Source organism: Cuculus canorus, chromosome Z (assembly GCF_017976375.1).
Source record: "Cuculus canorus isolate bCucCan1 chromosome Z, bCucCan1.pri, whole genome shotgun sequence".
NCBI classification, from domain to species: domain Eukaryota; kingdom Metazoa; phylum Chordata; class Aves; order Cuculiformes; family Cuculidae; genus Cuculus; species Cuculus canorus.
The window spans coordinates 46,322,446-46,347,378 of record NC_071441.1 but is presented as its reverse complement, the minus strand read 5'-3'; the positions used below and the strand labels follow the sequence as shown (position 1 = coordinate 46,347,378).

Below are 24,933 nucleotides of genomic sequence, written 5' to 3'. Positions count from 1 at the left end.
TGTATTAGGAGTGACTTTCTATTTGTGTTTCTTTAAAAAAGTCACTTCTTTCGTAAGAAGAACTTGCAGATTGCATTAGAGCTTTAATGGATATGATTAAAATTGTATAAAGGACATATAAACATAAGATCACAGTTTTGGATATTGAAAATGCAGGCTTAAATTTTGGCAAGGCAATGTCCAGTTCTTCTAGAAAATATCAAGAAATTCTAGGCAGACTTTAATGTGAACAATAACTAAAAAAACCACATTTCAAGTTGAACTAATTTCCAGATAGTTACACTGATTAGTGACTAGTTTCTTTAGCAGTATCTAGTATCCACCACGTGGTGCTTTTTTATTTTGTTTCCTGCTGAGGCAGAAAAAAAGGATTTTCCAGTGGTTTGTGTGTGCCAGCTCAATCTTTTCCTTCACTATGGGTGTCTTGCACATAGCTATTTAAAGCCCCGTTCCTTGTTTCTCCATCTGTGCCATGCAAGCAGCGGTGCTATGCCGCTCCACTGGGATGTTATGAGGACAAAATGCCCTGAGGGACATGTCATGTGCTGGTGTTGTATAAACTGCCTGTCATTATATCCTCTAGTTAGACTGACTGTGTGAATTGATGGTGACAGATGCTGTGCAAATTCAGAGGAGCTCCTCTTGTAACAGGGTGATGTTTCTGCATAATCCACATGCTTCAATCACTTCCGTTTCTTGAGATTCATTGTTTTTTATTTTATTCATTCAGCATATGTATCTGTTTGTTGCTCTTTCTAAATGCCAATTTATGTTCCCCATTTGCCAATCATTCGTTATTGTTTGCTTTCTTTGTCTCTCCACCATTACCTCCTTTGTTCCAGACGATTGGGTAACTCCATATTGTAAAACTGGCGAAATCTCAGTGAATAGGTGCTTCCTGACTGTTAGATTAGTTTTGTTAAATTGCTAGGCAGCTTTCATATTACCTGACTATAAACTAAAACTTGTTTTTCTGAAAAGACAATCCTTCTAGGTGCTTCACAATTAGGCAAAAAGCACAGAAAACTTGTGGCCAGATAAACACTCTGGGAAAAAGCAGACTGCTACTTGATACTACATTTTAAAATCAACGTTAAGAGATTGCCCATGAGGAATGATCTGCTTTACTGCATTTTTCTTTAAAACATAGATGAAAGAAGGATTGTATTGTTTGCAGACATGAGGCCTATTTTGTATCTTCTGTCTTTAACCTGACCATTTCCCATCAGAAATAAACCCTTTGAAAGACTGGGTAACATCTTAGGGTTTGCACCAATGACTTTGGTGCAGTTTTCAATTAAGATATTAGAGGCACCATTCGGTAGTAGAGAAGAATGTTGTGAACATACTCATCCGTTTCACTTCACCTCGAAACTAGACAACGCTTTTGAAAACTGCTTCAATTTATAATATGTTGCTCTATATAGTCAATTTTGTAAGAGCAGGAATTGTGAGGAGGTGTTGGTTTTTTTGTTACACAGTAGTTAGGAAGATTGAGTTTGCTTAGATTTTTAAGTTGAAATGCATTTTACTGACTTGCAAATAAAAAATCCCAACAACATAGCTTTTGTAGATTACTGGTAGAAAAACTACTAATCAGAATTGATTGTATACAGATTTTAAGAAAATTGGTTATAAAATCACATACCGTTCATGCAAGTTTTCTGAATCACATGTGCAGAACTCTGCAAGACAAGTTTGAAGCATTCTAAGATGGAAGGTATTTCTGGCATTGGCAGAATTTCTGGTTTGGCATCTTTAATTAGGCTTAAAATAAATAACAATGTGAACATCAATATGACCCAATATGTAGCATGCATTGCTATCTCCCTATGGGAGTACAGTAAAAATTGCTAGTGAATTTTTCTCTCCTTTCTTTTCAGAAGTATGCTGAGATTTTTATGTTTCTGGCAGATTATTGCAGCGCAGTGGTTGTGTTATTTTTCTGTTGTTTGTTTGCATACTTCAAAGACCTGAGGGTTTTTCATATTTTCTCACTCAAATACACAATGTTGACCTATTTATTTGCTCAAATATATGAAAATTTGGATTCATTGCAGGTGTAGTCATTATCACATTCTGGTCTTCTTTGTGACACAACTGCACCGTTTCCTTGGCTCTGCATCTGCGAACATACATTTTTTCTTTGTTTGTAGGAATATCCCTAGGCTTCTTTAGCATGACACTTAATTTGCATAAGATTCATGAAGTTTTAAATAGGGTGGAAAGGAATTAATAGGCACTCACAATTCCGTACTAAGTAACCTAAATACAACAACCAAGCTTTCCCAGAATTTTCAGTAGAAAAGAGAAACATCAGAATCAAACAAGATTCTCAAAGCGTATTTTGCAGTATCAAACCCATTCAAACTTTTGGACACTTGTTTTGACATCAGGAGGATTTTCAAAAATAAAATAGGTCTCTTCAAGCATGATGTCGAATTCATTCAGACTAGAGAAGGGCTTGATTCCTGGCTCCTGACCAGACACTCCATACACAGTGTACTCCATACACCCATTTGTCCAATGGGTGAAGTCATCAAGACCAGTCTTACAGCAAACAAATTTGTACAAGCAATTTAGCTTTTAAAGAATATTGGCATTTTCTACTCTCTAGAAATCCCAAGAGTTTAAAGACCAAGAATCAGTCTGCCAAGTCTTGTGCTTTCTTTACAAACCTAAAGGACTATACCAACCTGGAACTTCCCCAAACTGCTAACAGAACATTTTGGTGCTTTTATGTGGGAAACAAATAGCTTCTAAATTGTGATGTCTTCTCCCTCCAAAGTGCAAACAAATAATCCAGTTACTAGTATCTGAGTAACAGAAAATAAAGCTGTTATGAATTATATGTATCCATATTACTAACCCACTCAGCTATTGCGCTTTCAGGTTTCGTGATCTATTTTGTGATTTCTAGAGCAGCCTGAAGGGAGGCCTGCTACCTTCCATTCAGTTTATCGCCACATCCCAGCGATATAGCAGTAAACAGTGTTTCTCTGATAGATGTCCTTGCAGTCATACTGCACTTCTTTGATATATCTCACCAGGAATTTCTCTAAGGTATTGCATATAGTACAAGTAGTTCCCCGATCACATTCCTAAAGTCCAATCATATGCTGTCTCACACAGAAAATTTTGCATGTGTCATATATTTGTTCACAGCTTTGAACTTAGTGGGGCTGTTGAAGGTACTATATGAAAATTGATCATATGCAGATGTGGTTGCATGAAATACGTGCGAGAGTGGTGTTGCCGGGTATTAATGCTATGAAAGTTGTTACATATTGGGCCCATGATGCTAAATGAGCACTCAAGTCTTAACATACATGAAACCACTACTTGTGATGATGGTTACTTACAACAATGATTAGAAATTGACACTCATTTTTAGAGTATACGAGTCTTCGTCGATTATCTTTCAGCTCGATGTCATGCCTAAAATAATACTTTTGATTCAGAAATTTAAGTTTCATAAGATTAAGGGTGTCTGTGGTAAAAGTATGCAACAATAAATTGTATTAGCTCTTCCTGGAACACTCCAGTTTTAAGTTAAAGAATCAGGAATAAAGATGCGCCTTCATCTTGAAACAGAGATGATTTAATGGTCAAGACTTCTATTGCAGATAGATTTTTAGGAATGGTTGTCAGATAAATGACTAATCAATATTTTACTAAGTACATAGTCGATTTCTAAAGAGTTGTTACACAGTTAAAGAAAACAGCTGGTTGTTCATAATCGTTAGTAACTCTTAATTTTGGGTGATGTGTTTATTGAACTCTCTGGGATTAAGACCTGCATCAGACTAGGTATACCCAAAGTCCCGTGGCTGGCTGTGGTCTCTAGTGGCCTTACAGCAAAGACTCTGCATGTTTGCAAACAGTCAGTGCAAAGAGCGAGGCTGCTTTGCCCAAAGGTTTTAGACACACCTTGCAACCCCACTGTACATTTCTTTTTCATGTTATTTTCTTTATGTCCTGATCACACGAGCGGGTGAATGGGAGAACCTATGTAATAGAGCACACGGGGGATAGGCTCTTATGAGTTTAAAGTAAGTTTGAATTGTTTATTAACTTTTCATAATTCTAAAGCATTATTAACTTTTTATGATTCTACAGTAATTATTGATTGGTTCTACCAAAAATATGCTGCGATAAAATTAAAGCAGCTTGGGAATAGTGATGCAATTATTATCACAGAATCATAAATAGTTTGGATTGGAAGGGACCTCTAAAGGTCACCTAGTCCACATCTTCAACCAGATCGGGTCGCTCAGAACTTCATCCAAGCTGACCTTGAATGTTTTCAGGGGTGCAGCATCTACCACCTCTCAAGGCAACTTGTTCCAGTGTTTCACCATTCTGGGTGTATTCCAGGAGTTGCTGGCAGTTTTGTCACCACTTCAGTAGAGTGAAGTCAGTGGATACGTTGAGTCGTGTAATGACTGAATTATTACTGTTTTTCCTTCTCCCAGCTATTAAATGCTGCATGTCTATCCGAAAGTTCAATAACTATTGTTCATCGTGATTTAATGGCTTATTTCTGGAATATAGACTTCGCATACCTCGATGGAGCTCTGATAATAATTATATATCAGTACTTGCTACATATGTTATTAAAATACAGAAATATAGTGTCATTATTTTGTGCACGTGTACAGCATTATTGAATTAGTACTGCTTTATTTTAGTTTAAACAGGATATAACAGTCTGCTTGATTTTTCAAGACTCATTGTGAGTTTTGAATGGTTCTTGGAGTGTGAGGTTTGACTTCTAAATCTTTTCTCAAAATAGTTTTTGAGACGTTGTTTTTCATGGTGAAACTATTGATCAAATTTCCATTCACTTCATTGATGTGTCTAATCAATACTGCATTTTTCATAAAGTTGTAGCAAAAACTGTGTAAACGTATCTCATAAATGTAATCTAGTTTCTTATTAGTGCCTGACCAATGTAAGAGTCCAGTTATAATGGATTGAATTACCCTTCCAAATAGACTGGATAACAAATTACGCTTTTATTAGTTTTATAATTATGCTAATCTTTGACTTGGAGGCAGTTAAATCTGTAGTTATCAGGGATCGTTATGATCTTATTTAAACCAGCCAAAGCAAAAGTCAGTGCAGCTCTCTTATAATGGTAGGAAACGTACTGAAACATTCAAACGGACAGAACTGTGGGAACAGTGGGCTTTATACAGTATTGGTTTCATATGAAAACATACCAGAGTTGGTTTATCATGATGAGTTTCAGACTTTTCATTCATACTGCAAGAGTCATTTCTGTAGAGAGAAGGGAGAAAAACAGTTTGGGATTTGGAAAAAAACTCAAGAGTACATATGATTTGAACAAGAAAGGCAACCAGGGTCAACCTAGTAAGTAAGAGATGTTAAATCCATACTTCTTCTCTAAGCTTAAAGAACATAAACTCACAGAATAATTCATGTGGGACAGGATCTCTGGAGGTCTCTAGGCACAGCACAGCTCAGAACAGCAGCAACTGGATTAAGTTCCTCTTGGCCTTATCCAGTTGAGTTTTCCTATTATCTCACTCAGTTTTTGAGTACCCTCATAAGAAAAACACTGGTCCCTAATATTCTTTCTAGTAAGGTGATACAACCTCATGTGAAAGAGAAAGAATGTAGGCTCAATGGCAGTGAGAAGGTAGGATGCAACAGATAAGAGAATGGGTAAAGGAAAGTAGTAAAGGAATGAATCATGTACAAAAATCCTCCTGAATTTTAGATGTGCAATTGGAATTTTACAACCAGTTTTGTCTGCCTAGCCGCTTTTCTTGAAATAATTTCACCTAGGTATTTTCATGCACAGTGTAGCTAATGTGTTGATTTTTTTAACCACATTCCTTGTTGCAGACTCCAACATATTAGATCAAGCTTCCTATTCCAAACCTTGCCACTTCAGTCTGATTTGTAAATTTATAAGCTGTATTCACTGTGCTGCGTTTTCCTAATGTCTTCACACGAAAGTAATTTCCATTGGACTCTTCTCCATACTATCCACTATTTAGGTTCTTACAAAAAGTGCATCTTAATGCCTGCTGCTACTGTGCCTTGGTTTAGTAGTACCAAAGGAGATAAAACTGTTCTTTGCGGGGGCGGGGGGAGACTTGCTAAAAGAGAGTATTAAGGAACATCAGTAACATTAAATCCAGGTTCAGGTGGACTATTCTTGAATTAAAACTGAACTTCTTCATGATAAATAGCCATAGGGAATAGCAGTGGGTGTTTCTGTTTGTTTCAGCAGGGCTAATGTTGGAAATAGAATGCCATCTTTAAGTGAAAGGGACAAAAGTGAGGACGAAAACCTAGGGATTTTGTGTAAGTTTTCAAAAGCCCAATTTTGCCTTCTTCTGTACCCTGCATTTACAATTATGTAGCAAAACAGTTACAGATTCTGACAAATGAAGTGATCATTATTAATTTTTTAATATGACAGCCTACCAGTGATTAAAAGTTGTATGAAATGATTGGCTCAGATACAACATTACTTGCAAGCAGCAGATGAGATTCAGAGTGGTAAGGTAATTGCTTTTTTAAAAGCTTCCTGTTCAGTTGGAAAAATGTTGGAGGCAAATAAAATGGATTTTAGAATGCATTATACATATTAATAAGACTGTGTCCATTTAGGTGAAGTAAAATGTCTTTGGTAGTTTCCTATTTAATTTAAAACGTTGTCTCTGTTGGTCTGTGTCCTGCAATCTTGGTATCAGGAGATAGTTTCTTTTGGCAGTAACTGCTGCATTCATCAATGTCTAATGACTATGAACCTGCACAACTCTATTAAATAACATTGGTCTGGAAGCGCAGGCAAGTTTTATGAATTTTAATGAATGCTGTGTGACAACGGTTCAAAGCTGCCTCCAAGGCTGCCCACTTAGCGGGAAAGCCTTTATACTTGGAAGAAATAGGCAATAAAAAAAGCATCTAAGAAGATGATATGGCTAGTATTGTTAGAGTACTAGATTTCATTTTCCATCTTCTGCAGTTGATTTTGGAATGATGAATTTGGGACTGCCTTGATATCACAGGACTTGGTGATTTTACTGGACACAGCAGTGCAGTCCAAGGGTATTGGAACATAAAATACCCATATACAGAACATTTTGGAAATTTTCATTAGAAACCATTGTTTAAAACGGAGCTTTTAATGTAATTTCTAATTTGGTGTATCCACTGGAACTCAGGTAGTAGGTACCATGTTGTCCCACTAGCTTACTAGTATTAGATCTAGTAGTAGATCTTACTAGTAGTAGATCCTGTATTTTTAAGATTCAGTGTCGTGGCACAGCTTGATACAAAACCTGTAAATTTACTCAAGTCTATGCCTGCTAGGGCAGCGTCACCTTTAAGACTAACAGAAATGTTAGGGAGCTGTAGTTTGGGTTTGCACAGAAAGGTCTCCTTGATGCTGAGATAACTACTGTAACACATCAGTTATAAGGGTATTATTATTTCAGTTTTACAGATGGGGAAGCCAAGGCACAGATTGACTTACCTACAGTTATTCCTCTGGCTGTGGTCAGGGTCTCAACAAATGCCTATGAAGTCTCTTGTCCTGACTTTTGCTCCAGCCTGAAACATGACTGTCTCAGATTTGTCTGAGAATATCTGGGTGCATTTCAATAGCTGGTAGTTGAACACTCATCTCTTCCCTTCTTTGTAAGTCTTTTCTTTCTTTAATGGCCTTGAACTATCAACAGAATTTTTCATAGCTAAAGAAAGTGTTGTCTCTTAGAACTAAGCATTTATCAAGTTATAGCTTCATTTCACTGGCACAACATCTTAAAATATATTTTAGTAATAAATAAATGCAGTCATCTGTAAAACTGCTGTCTCTGAAACACATTTACTTAACCTTTTCCTTTCTTCTTTTCCTCAGCAGATAGCAGAATAGTAATATTGAAGCATTAGTTATTTAAAAATGTGATGAAGTGTTTTCATGCATGGGAATGGGATGGGAAAAGGAGGGGGATTAAACAGATGCTTAAAATGTGTCAAAGTGCCAAGCCACTTTAGGAAAGAGAGGGAGAATATGACAGAGGCTGTCATAGGAAGTAGTTAGTAATAGTAAATGAAGAACTTGGCAGCAGGGCAAAGAATTAAAAATTGTCATTTGTTATAATTGATGACACTATCAGAGCATCATTTTTGAAGGAAAGGAACAGTCCAGGCAAACAAGAATAAGAATAAGAATTCCGCAAGGAGAGTGGATATCTGGAAACCTATCAGAATCTTCCTAACAAAACAGTAGTTTGAGCACAGCATAACAGATCTAAAATGTGCTCCTTCTTGGTACTTGTCTAGGTGGCTTGTGGAATCACCACCAGTCTGGTGGAGGGAGAGCTCCAGTAACGGAAAGACAGCTGTGGCAAAGGTTCTGACTGCAGCCTTTTGGCTCTGCTTACTAGTTTACTGCTAGGAAATTATTTTCCCCTTTCTAGCTCCGAACACCTACCCAGAGAGCACTTCCATAAGTAACTGAACTTTCAGAGAAAGGGCCAGCTGTTAGCACCTTTCAAAATCAATGGCAACATGACCATTTGTTTCAAAGGCAGCAGAAAGGGGCCCAAGAGTATAGAGTGTCTGTGTTTGAGACTTTACATTTACTGCTAGATTTAATGAATTGAGAAATACTGTAGGACAGTAGTTCTGTTCCAAGAACAAAATAGAAGTTACTGTTATTCTTCAAAACCTCACAGCTCTCCAACTTGCCAGTCTGCCTGCAATGTTCATTAAAATACTAATGTGGGTGTATGTACTGATATGCTTTGGAATTGGGCTTCCTTTTTACTCATATTTACACTACCTACAGTGACATCTTGTAAGAACCTAACAAGATTGTTTTATGAGAGAAATTCTTTTCCAACAGCCAGATTGATGACCAGAACAAAGGAGATGAAAGTATAGGCAAAAAAGTCTGAGGAGAAAGAAAATTTGAGAAGTGTTTTCAGTGAGAAGATGGGCTCTCTGATGAGCTGCTCTTTCCTAACTATGCACAGTTACTCTATGACTTTAATGTAGGGTTTATCTCTCTGGAGAGGTGCTTCTCTGAGCCTGCAAGCTGGAATGCTGGAGTGGAAAACATCTTCCCCTTCCTTTGGCCAGGTATGATTCCAACAGCTTTTAGATCTGTCACCCTGGTGGGGAGCTTTTTTATAGCTTCTTTGGTCTTCCTGTAAGAGTAATGTGTGGATGAGGCAATGGCGTGTGGACCCCATGGCAGCTGTCTGTAGCTCTGTTCTTCCAAGTAACAGGCTAGGAATCGAGAATGGTCTTTAGCAGAAGGAAAGATGGGAGACAAGAGTAAATGAATAGTCATTGGGAGGAGAGTAAACACTACTATGTGGAAGGCTGTAGCACACCTTGGCATTTGTCCGGAAGTCACAGTGAGCAAAAGTCCCCTCTTGACTCTGTTTTCCCTTGAGCTTTCCTCCAGTGTGATGCTGGAAATGTCACCCAATCCATATTGAAGTTTATAGTCTGAAGACAAGAACAGGGAAAAAGATTGTCTTTTGGTGTGGTTTGCTTTTCACTTTCTTAGATCTTTGTTCCTTTTATCTTCTGCTTTACCCTAGTTCTTTTCATCTCATTCTCCCACTGTCAGTCCCTTCAATCTTCAAGAAGGTGCTTGCTTTTCTACCTGCAGGGACAGATCAGAAATCAAGATACACTTCTGCATTTTGAACAGCTTTGCTTAAAGATACCTCATGAAGATAACACAGTACAATCTTGAAAAGCATACTGAAAAGATCTGTTAGTCTGTTGTGCCAGAATCCTGGGTCTTGTCAGGATCTGTTGCTTCTTGTCATTGGAGGAATAGATTTTCCTGACAGCTTCTATATAAGTGAGAATAGTTGCTAGATTAAAATGCCTTTAATGTACATGATGGATTTAACAGCTTTTATGAGCCATTTTTACAGTGAAATATCATCAGTCAGTGAACCATTCTCAGGGCTATATGGCAACTTGGAAGTTGTGTTAGCCAGGGGGAGTGTTTCAGCCTTCCAGGGCAATCCTTGTATTGGACAGTTCTGGAGCAGGCAGCCTTATGCAAATTAAATGTTTGTGTGTGCCAGTCAAATCCATATTTGAATGGAATGACTGTGCTACTTCAAAACTAAATAAGCTGCAATTTTGTGTCTAGGTTACTGAAATTAGGCAAATAATGAATATTTAGAAGATTTCTAATGCAATGGATAACTCATGTCAATATAGTCTAGGTCAAAACTGTTGTAAAAAATAATTGAACTCAAAACAGCCATTTCACAGAAGGACAACATTCAACACTATATTCTTATTAAACTTTTGGGAGTGGCTCTGAGTTTTATAAGACTTTTATTATTTTGCTATATTGCAATATTTAAGTATTCCAACAAGTTTCATGAATTCTGATATTTTTGCTGCTGGAACCAACCGTTACAGAGATCCAGAATGATCTCCATTGAAAAGCAAGCTGTAGAACTTGATCAGACAACTTTTTCCTGAATACAGTGTCTTATTGATGACTAAAGCACCTCTTTCATAAAAACTTCTCAGATGGTGTGAAAATGTCATGAGATCACAGCTGTCTGTCCTGTCCTGTCCTGTCTACTCCCCAGTGTATATCTCATTTGGGTCTTCGTGCATTACTTGAATCCCTGTGTTACTGCAACCGATCCCTATAGTCATAGGAGTGTTGTTAGACTTTATTGCACTGGAGAATGCTCTTTTCATTACATTCATTGTCATATCTCCCCTAAGCTCAGGGAATACAGACTGAAATCCATTATGAGACAGAAGATCTGCTCTCCAGGTACATATTGAGTGCCTGGACTCACTCTCCAGGGAGTGGTTTAGTGCTAAGATATTGGACCTACTGAAGCCTCATAAAACATGCCCTCCATTGGGAGGCTGGAATAGGGCATAGATAAAGAGAGAAAAGCTTTGGTTGGCGCAGTGCTAGACATTGATCTATTGAATTTTAGAACAGAATCTCGTTCTTTGAGAACGTCCCAGCAGACAATTCTCCATTTCCTAACCATCCTGTGGGCAGTTGATATGCAAAGAGCTCAGCCTGCACTGAGAAGAATCAGCGACACACGTTCCAAGTCTTACAAACAAGCAAACTCTTCCAAATCACCTGTTTCTAGCTGTGGCTCGTTGTTTGATGCTTGAAACATAGAAGTTTTTATTAATATGTTAGACGCTGGATTTCACGGAGTTGTTAAGAGCTCCCTTAACAAGTTCTGAAGATGATCCCAGGATTTTGTACTGTTTGCTTTGGGCAAGGCCTGGATATGCAGGGTAACCAGTCCTGGTGTATAACTCATTTCCACTCAGTTGTGAGTGGTCGTGTGTATCTGCCACCTCAGTATCTCTTTCTTTTCTCCCTTTCTTTTGGTTGCCACAGCAAGTCATTAAACTTGAGGAAATGTGTACAGGTCTGCTTTGAAAAAAAATGCCTGTTCTTATTTGTGGTGCTGTATAGGTATTATTGGTGCTGGTACATTCCTGATTCTGCAGATGCATCTATGGGCAAATCAAAAGAAAAGAAAACATGCCCTTGGCTTCTTCTAATATATCAGAGTAGTCAAAATATATCTATGTTCTGCTTCTGTTGCTAAAAAAAATAATTCAGAACAGATGCCATTTTAACACAGCCTTTTTCTCCTAAGAAAATTACTTACTTTCTGTCATAGTTTGTTGATCATTTTAAGGTGTTAAGTGCTGGAAGCAGCAGTTTCCTGGCTGTATGCCATTTGGAACTAGATAGAGCATTAATGCTACCTGCTGAAAAGCCTCTTGGGACCAGCTCAGGAGAAGATATATACTATATTTGTGGCCTGGAGGGTTTAATAACACCTGGTAATAATGATAACATTCTTCATCTACCAAAAAAACATATAAAAAAAAATCTGACACATTTTGCCATTTGACAGATGGAAGTTTAGTTCTCTTCTCCCCTTTCTTGTATAAATCTTATCCAACATTTATCGGGAAGGCTATCAGACTCAACGTTACTCCATGTTTCTAGGTTCTTAAAGGAAAATAACAACGTAAGCATCAGGTTTTGCTAAGAGAGGAGTCAATTTTCACATACAGAAGGTAGCAGCCGAGTTCACAAGAAGTTCAGAAGGCATTTGCTACTACAGCTTTTTAAGGAACACATTTTGGGTTATTATTGCATAACTGGGTTTTGCCAACAAAGGCAGCAGGCTGCATGTACCTGAGGAAAATACATTAACTGAATTACAGTAGTGGGTCTGTGTAGTGGGACAGAAGTGTGGGGCCATGATGTCCCAGATAGTGGAGTGAAAGGTAGAGAGTCTGGACCTGAAAACAAGACCTAAGTCATTTTAGAGAGCAGTTTGCTGCTGTAGTGGACAAACAACTTATTGATCCGCATCCTTAGCATGGGCATCATCTGAATGGTGCTTAAGGTCCCAATGTTAGTGTGTGTTTAAAACTCTTTTTTGTTTTCCTTAAGAATTCCACTCCTGGAGTTAGATGATGATGTGACAATCTCTTTAGTTTAAAAACTTTATTTTAAAAACTTCAACTAGTTTTCCAGATTTTTATTACGGAGAAAAAAAAATATACAATGCTAGTCCAAGGAATGTAATTCCTAACAAAACTGTAAATTAATGGCTCTTTATGCTACCCATACGGACACACTGTATATTATTGCATATGACATATAGATTTTAATACAGTAAGATCATACCTCATTCAGTAACTTCTATGCTAACATTGAAGAAAGTAAGAACAAATTATGGTGTGCCGGGAGTAAGGATCAGCCTTGAGTAAAAGACCTAAGAGGAAAGCCAGTGCACCAGTTATCTCTTCCTCTTTAACTTCAACCCCTTTATTCACTAGCTTGTCGCTTGACTTACTTTCTGACAGAGGAGCTTTGTGAATTGCCTTCAATAGGTTCGGGGGAAAAAAGTGTATTCTTTCTCTTGTTTGTTGGTGTAGGGAAACTAACATGAGATGAAATTCTATGGAAATGAACACCTAGATTCATTCTTCCTAACAGATAATTTAAGTTATCATCGTGGTTACTTTTCCCTCAGAGTCAGTGGAGAGTGAAATGGGCACTTTGAGGGGAAAAGGGTGCTATTTAAAAATTGCCTTCTGGAAATACCTCTCTTCTCCAGGTCAGTAGCTACTGTCAGAGAGCAACCATAGGAAGTGGGGCGTTGTCAGTCATGTCCTCCGTTGTACATGGTTTGATATCAGGGAACAACTGATGCTTGTGACCAAATGTCCTCCATGAGTGTTGAACCCACCTATTCTTCCTGCTGGAGACAATCCCCTTTGAAATTACTGGCTGCAAATTTTCTGATCATAAAATCAGCCTCTTCTCTCTTAAACTAAATAAAGCAGGGACAAATACAGCCTTTTAAAATGAGGATGAAACCTGCAGTAGCTTATTCAACAAATTGCAACTGTCAGCAAATGTACTGGAATTCCAGCTCTACTTTAAAAAATGAGATGATCTTGTGAAAAATGCAGAGGAGAAATGAAGCATATTAAACCCATAAAACACTACAGGCTCTGCAGGGTTGTTTTGTAGTTTGGTATTTGTAATTTAATGTCGCATTAATGCCCCCTGCTGATAAGTCTTCAAAGATCTACTTTGGATCAAGCTCAGTATTTAATAGTACTATGCATCAATACTTTCCTTGAATTAAAAAGAAAATCAGTGTATATCTCATCATAACTGGATTCATTTTAAACAAATCATGGGGTTTTAAGTCTACTCTGTAGCAAGGCCTGTGCTGTCACAAAAGCAGTAACAAAGTAAGTCCTTATAATTGTCACATGTGAATCCTTTCTACTGTTTGTTTAGTGAAAGGGAAAAAGCAGTTTAGCATGACTGTGTAGGAGCTAAATCCTAACAGAGGAAGGAATCTTAAAATTTTATAATGAAAGCAGATTATTATACTGAAATATAGCTTGACAAAATAGAGAAATTACAAGAGGCTGAACAGATGTGTTGATGTTCAGGGTTATGCTAGAGGGAGATAAATGATAGGCCTGTTCATGGCATTTATAATCTATTTTCTATCTACAGAAAAGATATAATGAGTATTGATTTTTATAGAGAATCTCTTGCATATGGCAACACAGGTATTACCTAATTCTCTATGAGAACTGTGGGTTCATTTTCTCCCTCTTCAGGCCACAGGGAAAATGCTTTTCCTTTGCTGATTGTGATTAAAAAGACACTATTCTTTTGTTTCCAGTTTCCAACGCTTGTGCTGCTGAATCTTTCCACTTTGTCCATTCACCTCTCTGAGGCACATAAAATCTTGTGCAATTGTCCATAGTGTTGGCTGACAACCTGAAGGCTTTAGGGACATGCGTAGCTGGGTGTTGTTCCCTTTGAAGAGAGTGAGGAGACCCGTGTTTTCCCTTTCCAGCACCAAAGAGGTGTGAGTTTAGCCTTTCACAGACAGAGCTGATGTAAAGAGGCTGTCCCAAGGCAGCCCAGCTCGTCAGCAGTGAAATGAATGCAATGAGAACAACATCAGGCTGTTACAAGACGTAGTGTTGGGACCACTAACCCCTAAGCAAAAGCTGGGCATGGTAGGACAGAGGCATTCCTGGTGCCCTCCTTTTCTCCCTCTGTGCTGTGTCCCAGGCAAAAATCAGGCTTTCTGCAGGGAACCTGCCCATGCCATCTCTGCTCCCACTCACCAACTGCTTGCACAGGTACTGCCTTATGAATTCAGAGAATGCAGAGCGTTATTAAGGGAGAAAGACTCTTGCAGTTCATAGACACATGGGCAATTAATAAGGCAGTGTCATGCATGTGGTACACTTACATCGCAGTACTGGAATGTTAGTAGAGAAAAGTGGGGGGGGAAAGTTTTGTAGCACTGAAACACTGATTTTTACTAGTGAGAGGAGACTGCAGGGCATTATTCAATGATGTTGCAGCGTTAACTTGATACCAGAACATGGAATGCTCTCTGACCCCTGATTTCTGTGTATATGTTATAGGATCTGATTAGACTGTGGTTTAAGCAGCTACAAAGTAGCTGAAAGAGCAGACCTTGCGTTACACAGCTGTGTACAGCTTCCTGTACTCAAGTCACTAACAGGAAGAATTAAGAGGAAGGCAGAACCAGTTCAGAAGTGTCCACTTTACACTTGACATATGAGCAAAGAGGGCAGTCAATGAGGCCTAAAACACACATGCTTTCCTTTGGTGGCTCTTCAACAAGCAGCTTAGCATCACCAACACTGGCATCCTCAGCATCTACAACATGGTAGATCTATAATTAATTTTCCTTTGTTTTTTGTGAAAGCATTTTTAATAGTCTTTGAATTAATGAGCCCTTTATTTACAAAGGCAATAGTTACAGATTACAAGTAAGAGAAAAGGAAAGAAAAACCCAATAGGGCAGAATCATTCATCCGCTGTTTGGTCAGAAGCAGGTATGTGACTCTTGGACAATCACAGCATGAGAAGGGGATTTCCTTCACACGCATTTCTGCTGTACTAGACAGCCAACAGCCCAGGATTTGAAACAAGATATGTCCATCTCTTGAATTTTGTCCACCACAAAAGAAAAGTGTAGGATATGTAAGATACAGAAAGGAGGGCAAACTGGTATTGATGTCAGTTATCTTTCTTAGTTGATAAAGTTATTGTCAGATTTCAGTGAATCTAGGAAAATTTGATGACTCTCTGAGGTTTTTATGACAGGGCAGTATCATGTGTTGAATTCATCTGATACAACACCTTGTCTTCTCTCAGGCATACACAGTTTCCAGTGCTGGTGTAAGAGGAATCATCTCAAATGTTAGAACATGCTCTAGCATCCTTGTCTGTGGTCTGAGTTGCTGTAAACTAAGAGAGTTAAATCAGCGTGTAGGGTGGATTGAGTCACATATAATAATTAGTGTGCCTCATACTGTTATTTATTTGATTTCCTGCGTATCACAAAGTTGTACCAGTTAGAGCATTTTTAGACCTTTTTCTCTCTGTTGCCATTAAGAGAACTGTACTGTTTTACCTGCACAGCTAGAGATGAAAAAATCTGGCTTCTTTAAGTGGATGAGCTCTTAGGTAGCATAAAAGTTTCCACAGAAATTCTTCAAGGACCATTACAGAAAAAAAGAAGCTGAAAGTGTTTTCAATCACCTAGCCATATTTTCAGAGGCCATGCTACTCTCACAAAACTTCTTTCCTAAAACAAGTGCCTTAAGAGTATATAAAGTCCTCTTATGTCTGTGCCTTCTTCAGCCTATTTATAAACCATACTTGTTTCCAGTGTAATTATTTAAATGGTAACATAATAAAATTAGTTCTTAAAATGGACTTGTAAGAAGCTCTACGGAGACTGCTCTCATTTCCACATAGCCCCAGCTTCAAAAGCCTGTGTGTGCTAATAACCCCTCTCTGCCTTCAAGCTACTTTCCAGCTTGTGCCATCACGCTGACTGCACTTAAAAACTCCTGTAACAAAGCCTTGTCCTGTGGTGTGCTTCTCAGAACACAGAAGTCTCAGATCATGACTTCTGTGTGCTGCAGTTGCTTAGCAAAACTCAGCATCAAGTTGCAAAGTCAGTTATATCAGGTCAGAGAGAGAAAACACTTCTGAAGAGTGGCAGTTTAGAAATTTTGTATTTATTCTGACACTATAAAATATGTTATTATTCATGATAATGAAGCTATTAATTTGCAATTATTTTACTGTTTACTGGGTTGTTATTCTCACTATCTTCAAGAGAATTATTTGTTCATTACGCATTCTTCTAGCTGCCTTCTCCTTTTTCTTGGTAGTATTTTCATAAAAAGTAGATCATTTACTGCATCCAATCCCGTGGCAACCTAGAAGTTTATGTAGATCCTTACTATCCATTACAATTATTAACTGACTGCATTCAGAAACTGTGAGAGCCTTTACTGTCTGCTATGCTCTTCCTCTTTCTACAGACCTGGATATGCTACAGAAGTGTGCAACTGAAACCTTTTAAGGCAAATTGTTTGTGATGAAATGGTACAGAACAGATGCTTAATAAAATTCTGTTGAGGTGGAGTCTTTCATTGATTCCTGAAGAATTCACACTGCTAAATGCCATTAATGCTAATGAGAGAGATGAACCTACTCCCCTCACACCTCAGTGTGAAAACAAGCCATGTAGCTGTTAGTACATCTGGATCAGGTGGATTTCTAATTAGCTGTAGTCTCAATCTTCTTTGTTATTTCTAAGGACAGGCTTGTCTGAGGGGGTATTCAACATTTTACTCACCTCTTGACCACTCTACAAACTGAAAATGCAGACCCTTCTAAAGAAGTTACAGTCAGGGTCTCAGCACAGGCAATTTCACGAGTCCTGAAAAAATTCCCACAGGCCACCATTGAAAAAGCTTTGAAAAGTAATTCTTCTAAGTAAAATTATCGTGTAATAATGCAAATCCCTTTTTTTCCAGGCATCTGTAATTCTTCTGCTACTATTTGAAGGAACTTTGATTATTTAAGAAACTAAAATATAACTAATGAGATGTTTTCTTTCTCTATTTGTGTCAGGTACAAACATTAGAGGTAAGATATTCATATCAAGTGAAGGATGATTTAGTAAGTGGATGTCAGTTTGACACAAGTAAATACAGACAACACTTGAAATAAATTCTTGACCCCTGAACCAGCATAAGTTTTTGAGGTGTCATGCTAATCAGGACACTTCAGGAAACAGTCTCAGTGATTTTTGAGTAGATGCTTGATCTGCTTTTAGGAAGTGGTCATGAAATTTAGCAATCAATGTGATTTCTTCTGATTTGCTATGCTTCTTACACCCCTCTGCTGCAGCAGCAAGACTGAAGTTCCTATCTTCAAGGAAATGTGGAAATCTGATTAAAATGGGTGGAACTGTAAATAAGACACGTGTGTTGGGAGCTGAAAACACTCCTGCAGGTTTGTGGTGCTCCATTGGTGAAATTGCAACAATTTAAGTTCATGAACACACACCCCTGCCCCTCCACACACAAAGCTTGCTAGAAAGAAATAAACTGAGAAAAAGTATCAATAGATATCTCTAAAGAACATCTCATAAAATATACTAGTTTCTTTCAGAAGGAAGAAAAATGCAGTCCTTTATGTTGTCATTTGTGTGCATATACAGTTTTCCAATTATCAGTCATGCACATTAAAGGCATTATAAGATATGTTATCAGTAGTGTGTGGAAAGTCTGATAAGCTGTAAGAATTTACTTATTCATGTATAAATAGCAGCAGTACTTGGGGGGTTTCAAATTCATTTAAATGGATTTGCATTACGATTCATGTGAGAGAGAAAACATACAGCAAAAGGAGATTTTTACAGTGGCTCTATGCCTGTCTTACAGGGCATAGATGTTATATGACTTGAGACTATACGAGGTGGTTTTACAGCCTATTCTCTTTCTCCCTCAGTTTCTTGCTCCTCTGTTAAGAACTCTGAGGAGTCTTCAGTGCAGGCTGATCAAAAAGCTCTTCTTCCCACTGTGTCTGTTGTCTTTTTACATTAATCTTTCTTTTACAGCTTTATGTCCCTTTCACAAATGGAGTTTGCCTCATAGTTTCTTGTTTGTGAAGCACAGGCCTTTTCCCTTTGGGTAACAGCAAGAAAAAAAAAACAAAAACAAAAGTCTGCCAGTTGCTGTTAAAGGAACTGGGAAGTTGCGTTACAGTGATTGAAGAAAGTGTGTACAGTCTGGGACTTCAGTCCCTCTCTCTGGTGTTTTAATAATTTTGATTTGGATGTGCAGCGGTCGGTGTGTTACACTGTCAGAGTATTAAAGTGAAGGGGATGCTTTCTGCAGATATTCCAGTAGCAAAGGATTTACTGTGACTGAATTGTACTGCTTACTTTGAAGATTTAAATTGTTTTTATACTTGGGACAGCATCTTACGCTAATACATGATGAGCACCTGCAGCAAATAATTACCAATTGCACAAAAAAGATCGCAAGACTTGCTTCGTATTTCTAGGACATTTAAGAATGTGATTTTTTGATTGCGGAGAACTCCCACAATTTAAAGAGTAGCAAGAGTACACAGTGATAGGAAGGCCTGCAAGGGCAGAATCTGTGTGGGATTGTACAACAGTGCAGATTTTAACAATGTGGTGAGGGACAGGTGTTAACTGCTATAGAATTAATGCATTTAAATAGCTAGCTCTGAGGAAAAAAGCAAATACCAATTGTTTGAGTCCAGCTTGTCAAGCTTGATCAAGCAGAGGCTATTAAATGGGGCTCTGTCAGACCCATGATGTGTTTCCGTAACGCTATCATGAATGAGCTTTTGCAGGATCAAGACATAAGCATATATCATTGAGCTTTTTCATTTGCAGATTATTGACTAATCCAGAAAAATCTGGTCCAGAAGAAAGGTAAATCTTGGCTGCACCACCGGCTGTACTGTGACCTAAGGGCAGTCATTTTATCTCCTCTGCTTTTGTCCCCTCTCTGTAAAATGGTGATAAAAGCATTTTCTTATCTTAAAATGGAATAGTGATGTTAAATATTAAGGATTATTACATAGTTAAATACTGTTGTAATTGAGGACATTAAGCACTTTAGACACTTCATTGGCTGCTTTGCTAAACTGAATTATTGAGCATTTTTAATTTTACCCAAGTCAACTCAAGGAAATGAGTTGATAGGGTTTAATAAATAAACCCTTCAGAATGTCAGTGTGTGTTAAGCTGCATTGTGTTTTCTGGATTATATAACTTGATGTTTTCTGTCTTTATCTTAAGTCACCCTACCTGCACATTTTCCTTCCTTGATTCCTTCAATGGCTGAAAACCTGAAAACAGGGAGAAAAGTCAAAGTTGTTACCTGCTACAAACTGACTATGGCTACAAAAAAACAGGGATTTGTGGTTTTGTCATTTCTGTGTCCTCACTTTAGAAACTGAAAAAGATTCGAGGACAAGTTGATTAAGGCATCTGTGACCCGTAAATGAAAATTAATACTGGCGAATTCTTATGGTACCCTTCAAGGTGAATTAAGCTCATGTTTGTGTTTAAATAAAATGAAAAAAAATAACAAACAAGGCATTTGGAAACATCCTACCACCGTAAGCGGTTATGCACGGAGTCTGCAAAGATGCATTTGGAGCTGATTCCTTACATATACATCTAGCAGCACCCATCCTGAGAGGGGTCACATGTGGCACCTCTGCCCAACTATGGGTTCATCCCCTGGCCCAGCTCTGCTGCTGAGAGGTGACCCCTGAACCCTCCCTTCCCAGGACAGTCACAAGACAATGTTGTGGCTTTTTCTTACCACCAAAGGAAACTACTCCCTTGAAGGGAATCCATCTGTCTGTGGAACCTCTGCTTCCAACCAGTTTATCCTCTTCTTTCAGCTGGGCCTGCTTGTGTGCTAGATCATTCCTTGGTCACAAAGTACTGCTGCTGAGCACTTAAAATTTTAATTTGCCCCTCACAAACAAAACCTCAATCATACCACAATTAATACATACAAAATACTCACCAAGTGGATGGAAAAGAGGAAAGGAAAAAGTGAAAGGAAGTGTGTCCTAATTTCGGCTGGGATAGAGTTAATCTTCTTCTTAGTAGCTGGTATAGTGCTGTGTAAGAGTGATGTTTTACTGTTTGCTAAGCAATGTTTTTGTTAAGTGAAGGACTTTCCAGCTTCTCACACCCTGCCAGCAAGAATGGAAGTGTACAAGAAGCTGGGAGGGGGCAAAGCCAGGACAACTGACCCGAACTGGCCAAAGGGACATTTTTTATGTTATAATGTCATGTTCAGCATATAAAGCTCAGGGGAGCTGGCAGAGAGGCAGCAATAACTGCTTGGGGGCAGGCTGGGCACTGTTTGGCAGGTGGTGAGCAATTTTTTTCCATTTGCATTGCTTGTTTTTTCTTGGGTTTTATTCCTCTCTCTTTTGCTATTTTCTTCTTCATTATATTTTATCATTGTTGTTGTTGATACGTTTTATTTTGATTACTGAACTCGTCTTATCCCAACCCACAAGTATTCTCACTTTTACCCTCCCAGTTCTCTCCTCCATCCTCTGGGAAGAGCAGGATGTGTGCGAGGAGCTATACGGTGCTAAATTGTTGACTGGGATTAAACCACCACAAAGGGAGAAAGAAAACAAGTTCTCCTTGTTTCTGTTGCCTGTTGCTGAGAAGCTGCTTAGAGTAGCGAATACCCAACATGGGACACAGGAAGAGCCACAGAGATGTCGTAGGTCTTCATTGACTAGAAGAGCAGCAAAGATTTTTGTCTCTTCCACCCTCAGTTACTCTGTTATTCTGTGATCTTTTGCTTGCATCAGTGATTTTCGTCTTTTCATGTTTTTTTCTAATTTATGTGACAACTCTTGTAACAGTGGCAGGAGGCACTAGTCTCTATGAAGAGGATTCTGAATCAGATCCTGTAATTGTTCTAATTTCCAGATTAATAGTGTTATTTTTGTAAGCGATGAGAACTGTGATGGGAGATTCCTTTGCAGTCTGGCAGAGAAGGAACAGGAAGTATACACGCTTAATTTGAAGAGATTAGTGACAAACTTTGTGAGATGGTTTTGAGATGTATTGTTGAAGCAGTGTGGGCAACCAATACAAACACTGACCATAGCTCATGTGCAGTAACTGTGGCTATATACAAAAAAGTTGATAGCTGACGTGTTCCAAGCATCCCGTTTAGCCAGCAATAAACTACCAAAAAAATAAACAAATCTTTTGTTTATGTGTGTAAAGATGAAGGTCCAGGCTCAAGCCAAAGTCTTTCTCAAAAGCAGTTGTGATAGAGTGGGAAGCCAGGCAGTGAACCAGTCGTTGAAGGAGTCAGGATTTATGAGTAGATGTCTAAAGCTTTGCTCATAAGCAGCAGCTCCAAGGAATAGTGAGTGGCAGGAAGCAGAATTCCCTCTGGATGAGCCTTCATGTGAGACACAGAGGGCTCTTCTGGATTAGCACAGGGTGTGCATTCCCCAGCATGGGCTTGCAGCTGCAGCAGGGAAGCATTTTTGACTTTGGCTTCCTTTATGCTTTGTAATAATCCTTTCCAGCTCCCTACTGCTGTGCACAGGTTTTAGCTTGTCACCGTTGGCTCCTGCAGCGCTGCCCCTCGTCCTGCTCGCTTTCATTGATCGCTGTTGCTGTTGACACTCACATGCCCTTTGATAAAGTAGCTGTCAAAGCCTCTGTCCCCCTGCAAGCTGCGTTACAGACCCACTCCTGTTTCAGGCGTTCATTAGTGTTGTTTGCCAAAAGGTTTATGTAACAGATGTTGCAAAGCGAACGCGCAGAAACACACACTCACACAGCGGTACTGCAAGGGCTGTCAGGGTGACAGTAAAGGGAGAACGGTCTGCAAGACTAGAGTAGCTTGAAGGCATAGCTACATCCGTTCAAAAGCCACTAATGTCTCTGTGTGACCATGCTGTATTTTCAGCTTGTCATCATGGCTGGGACTGTTCTGCTTGCCTACTACTTCGAGTGCACCGACACTTTTCAAGTGCATATCCAAGGTTTCTTCTGTCAGGATGGCAATTTGATGAAACCATACCCTGGAACAGAGGACGAGAGCTTCATTTCACCTCTTGTGCTCTACTGTGTGCTGGCTTCAACTCCAACAGCTATTGTAAGTAAAAGACATTACTTTAATTCTCTAGCACTGCTCCATAAATAATAACAACAGTCCAATCTGTCCCCTCTCCTCTCTTCAGCTGTAATTGATTTATGCTTAACTGGGTCTCTGCTTTGCTTTAGCCTAATATGATCTTCATCAGTTATCCCAGAAGTAATTATTCTGAAGCAATCACAATGCAAGACTGAGGGGTAGAGCTTGTTAAAGCCTTCTACAATAGCGTACTCACTTCAGTGATTAGTTGTGAATTGCCTGGGCTCCAGAGGGGCTCTAATGCAAAGGTGATGTATTACTGGAAATAAGAAAACAGGATAAAGCTGAAGGAAAACCTGGGTCAAATATGCAATATATCCAGGATTATTTGCTGCTGTATTGAAAGGACAGATGAAGGGCTTTAAAACGCTTAAATGAGCAGAAGGATGCTGAATACAACGAAAAGTATGAGTGCCATTTATTTTTTATTTATAATCTCTGGTTTTGGCAGTTATAACTACTTAATTTTTTTATTTTTATTTTACTTTACTTTCTTTACTACCCAGCCAGTAAGCTACAATGTAGCTGTTCTGAGCAGGTGAAATATTCAGTTAGCTGAGTGAATACAACTCCAGACAAATTATTGCAGTCATTAATTAGTAAAACTTTGGCCCTTCTGCATTTTCTGAGCAGAAAGTTGCAAATTTCACAGATGGCCAGCTTACTGCATTTGTAATTACATTGATAAATTTCTGTCAGACTGTGTTGTTGTGAACTTTGTTTTGTTTTATTTCTTATTTAATTCTTATTTTTAGTATTTCTTTCTTGTATTAACTTTGCTTTGCAACGCTCTCAAGAGTTGATTAAGCTGTAATGATGTATTCACTTGTCCATTTTAAGTTTTGGCCTGCAGTAAATTTAATGCAAGAAGCAGTGTAAGGTGATATTAAGTGATAAGAAGCATGAAAGAGATCTGCAGAAGAGTCTATAGTTTTTGGTGCAGGAGACTTTCTGAAAAAAAAAGTGGGAGTTTTGAGTTGGTTCACATTATGAATTTATGAAAATCCTCTGTAGTAACAGTATTGTTTTCTGTATGGAAACTCAGTTGAATTTTAAGACTTTCATTTTACTTTTTGCTGCAGGGATAGATGATTTGCAAGTTTAAAAAAAAATAGTATGTTTCTCCAGCTTGTCCCTCCATAAATGTGGTGCCACTGTTTAGTGAAGTAGCTTTCACAGGCAGTGTTTGTAAAGGGGGCTGTGTCAGCACCATGCCTTGATGCTGTGACAATGGAGTTAGTGGGAGGTTAGTCCCTTAATTCAGTGATATGGCATTGAGTGGGCAGGTAGTAATGAGAATGTTTCTCTTCGTTAGGATCTTCTGCTTAAATCCTTGTTCTGGAAAAAGTTTGCTGTGAACCTTTCAGGTTTTTGCTCCATTGGATCAGCTTTTTCTTTCTTTCTTTTCAGTAGCCCAAGAGGTTTTTCCTACATATTTTATTTAGGAAAAGCTTAATTGGACTCTTCTCTGGGAGGTGAACAATGCCAGATTTATAGTTTCCATAGTCCATGTTGAGCACAAGGAGTGAAAGACTGTAGTCAACATCAAAAGTTTTTGGGTTCTTGGACCTTCAGCTTAGTGCTGTACGTAGGTGGTGCGACTATCTCATACAATGTAAGCTAGTGCAGAGATACTAGCCTGTGTCCAGAAGTACAGTAATCACAATAGACGATTGGATCCAGTGCTTGATCTACACTAGTAAGCTCTGCTTCTCAGGTTGTGCTATGCCATTACACTGGCTGTACTGCTTCACCTAGAGAAGACACACCGTAGGCCTATTTGCACCATGCTTCACTGTGATCTCTACATTCAGCCCCAAGGAGACGGTAGATCAAACTTTCCTGGGAAAACATTTTTCTTTCCATTTTTAATGTAGTATATATTAATATATTGTTTACTTTGTTATTAGCATTGTTTTGTTGTCTTATTAGTACATTGCATAATTATTTCATGTATTATTACTTAGTATTGGCTTAATGTTCAAGCAGGCAGAGCTTGATCTCTTTCTGTCCTTGTAACTGGTTCTCAGCACAATTCTTTTGTATGAGTAATTTCACTTTATATCTAATTCGTATCTTTTTTTCTGAGAGACTTTCCTCTCCTAATTTCAGACTTCTGCTTCAGGTAGTAGCTATTTTTACCTGGTCTTCCTAGACTGAGTTTTGGCAATGATCAGTAATACAAAGCTAGTAAATGAGACACAAAGTGAGCTCAGTTTCCCCAAACTCAGTCCTTGCATTGCTCTGATGGTCAGAATACTCAGAGTGTGAGAATCC

At 38.6% G+C, this 24,933-nt stretch overlaps 1 protein-coding gene and 1 long non-coding RNA gene across 6 annotated transcripts in view; one reads left to right on the top strand and one right to left on the bottom strand.

Annotated features, from left to right (window-relative positions):
* The window catches only part of PLPPR1 (phospholipid phosphatase related 1), a 126,978-nt gene that overhangs the window by 69,567 nt on the left and 32,478 nt on the right, over window positions 1–24,933 (top strand). For all 4 annotated transcript variants that reach the window (XM_054054423.1, XM_054054425.1, XM_054054422.1 and 1 more), the window contains exon 3: window positions 22,429–22,617. In XM_054054423.1, the coding sequence (XP_053910398.1) occupies window positions 22,429–22,617 (189 nt within the window). The remainder of the gene's footprint in view (window positions 1–22,428; window positions 22,618–24,933) is intronic.
* LOC128850401 (uncharacterized) lies at window positions 4,735–20,196 on the bottom strand. 2 transcript variants are annotated; one of them, XR_008447815.1, is made up of 3 exons: window positions 19,764–20,196; window positions 7,517–9,661; window positions 4,735–5,283 (listed from the first exon to the last, which is right to left on the bottom strand). It is a non-coding gene; the product is annotated as an uncharacterized LOC128850401 (long non-coding RNA). The 2 variants fall into 2 exon arrangements; XR_008447814.1 differs by having other exon boundaries at window positions 9,384–9,661.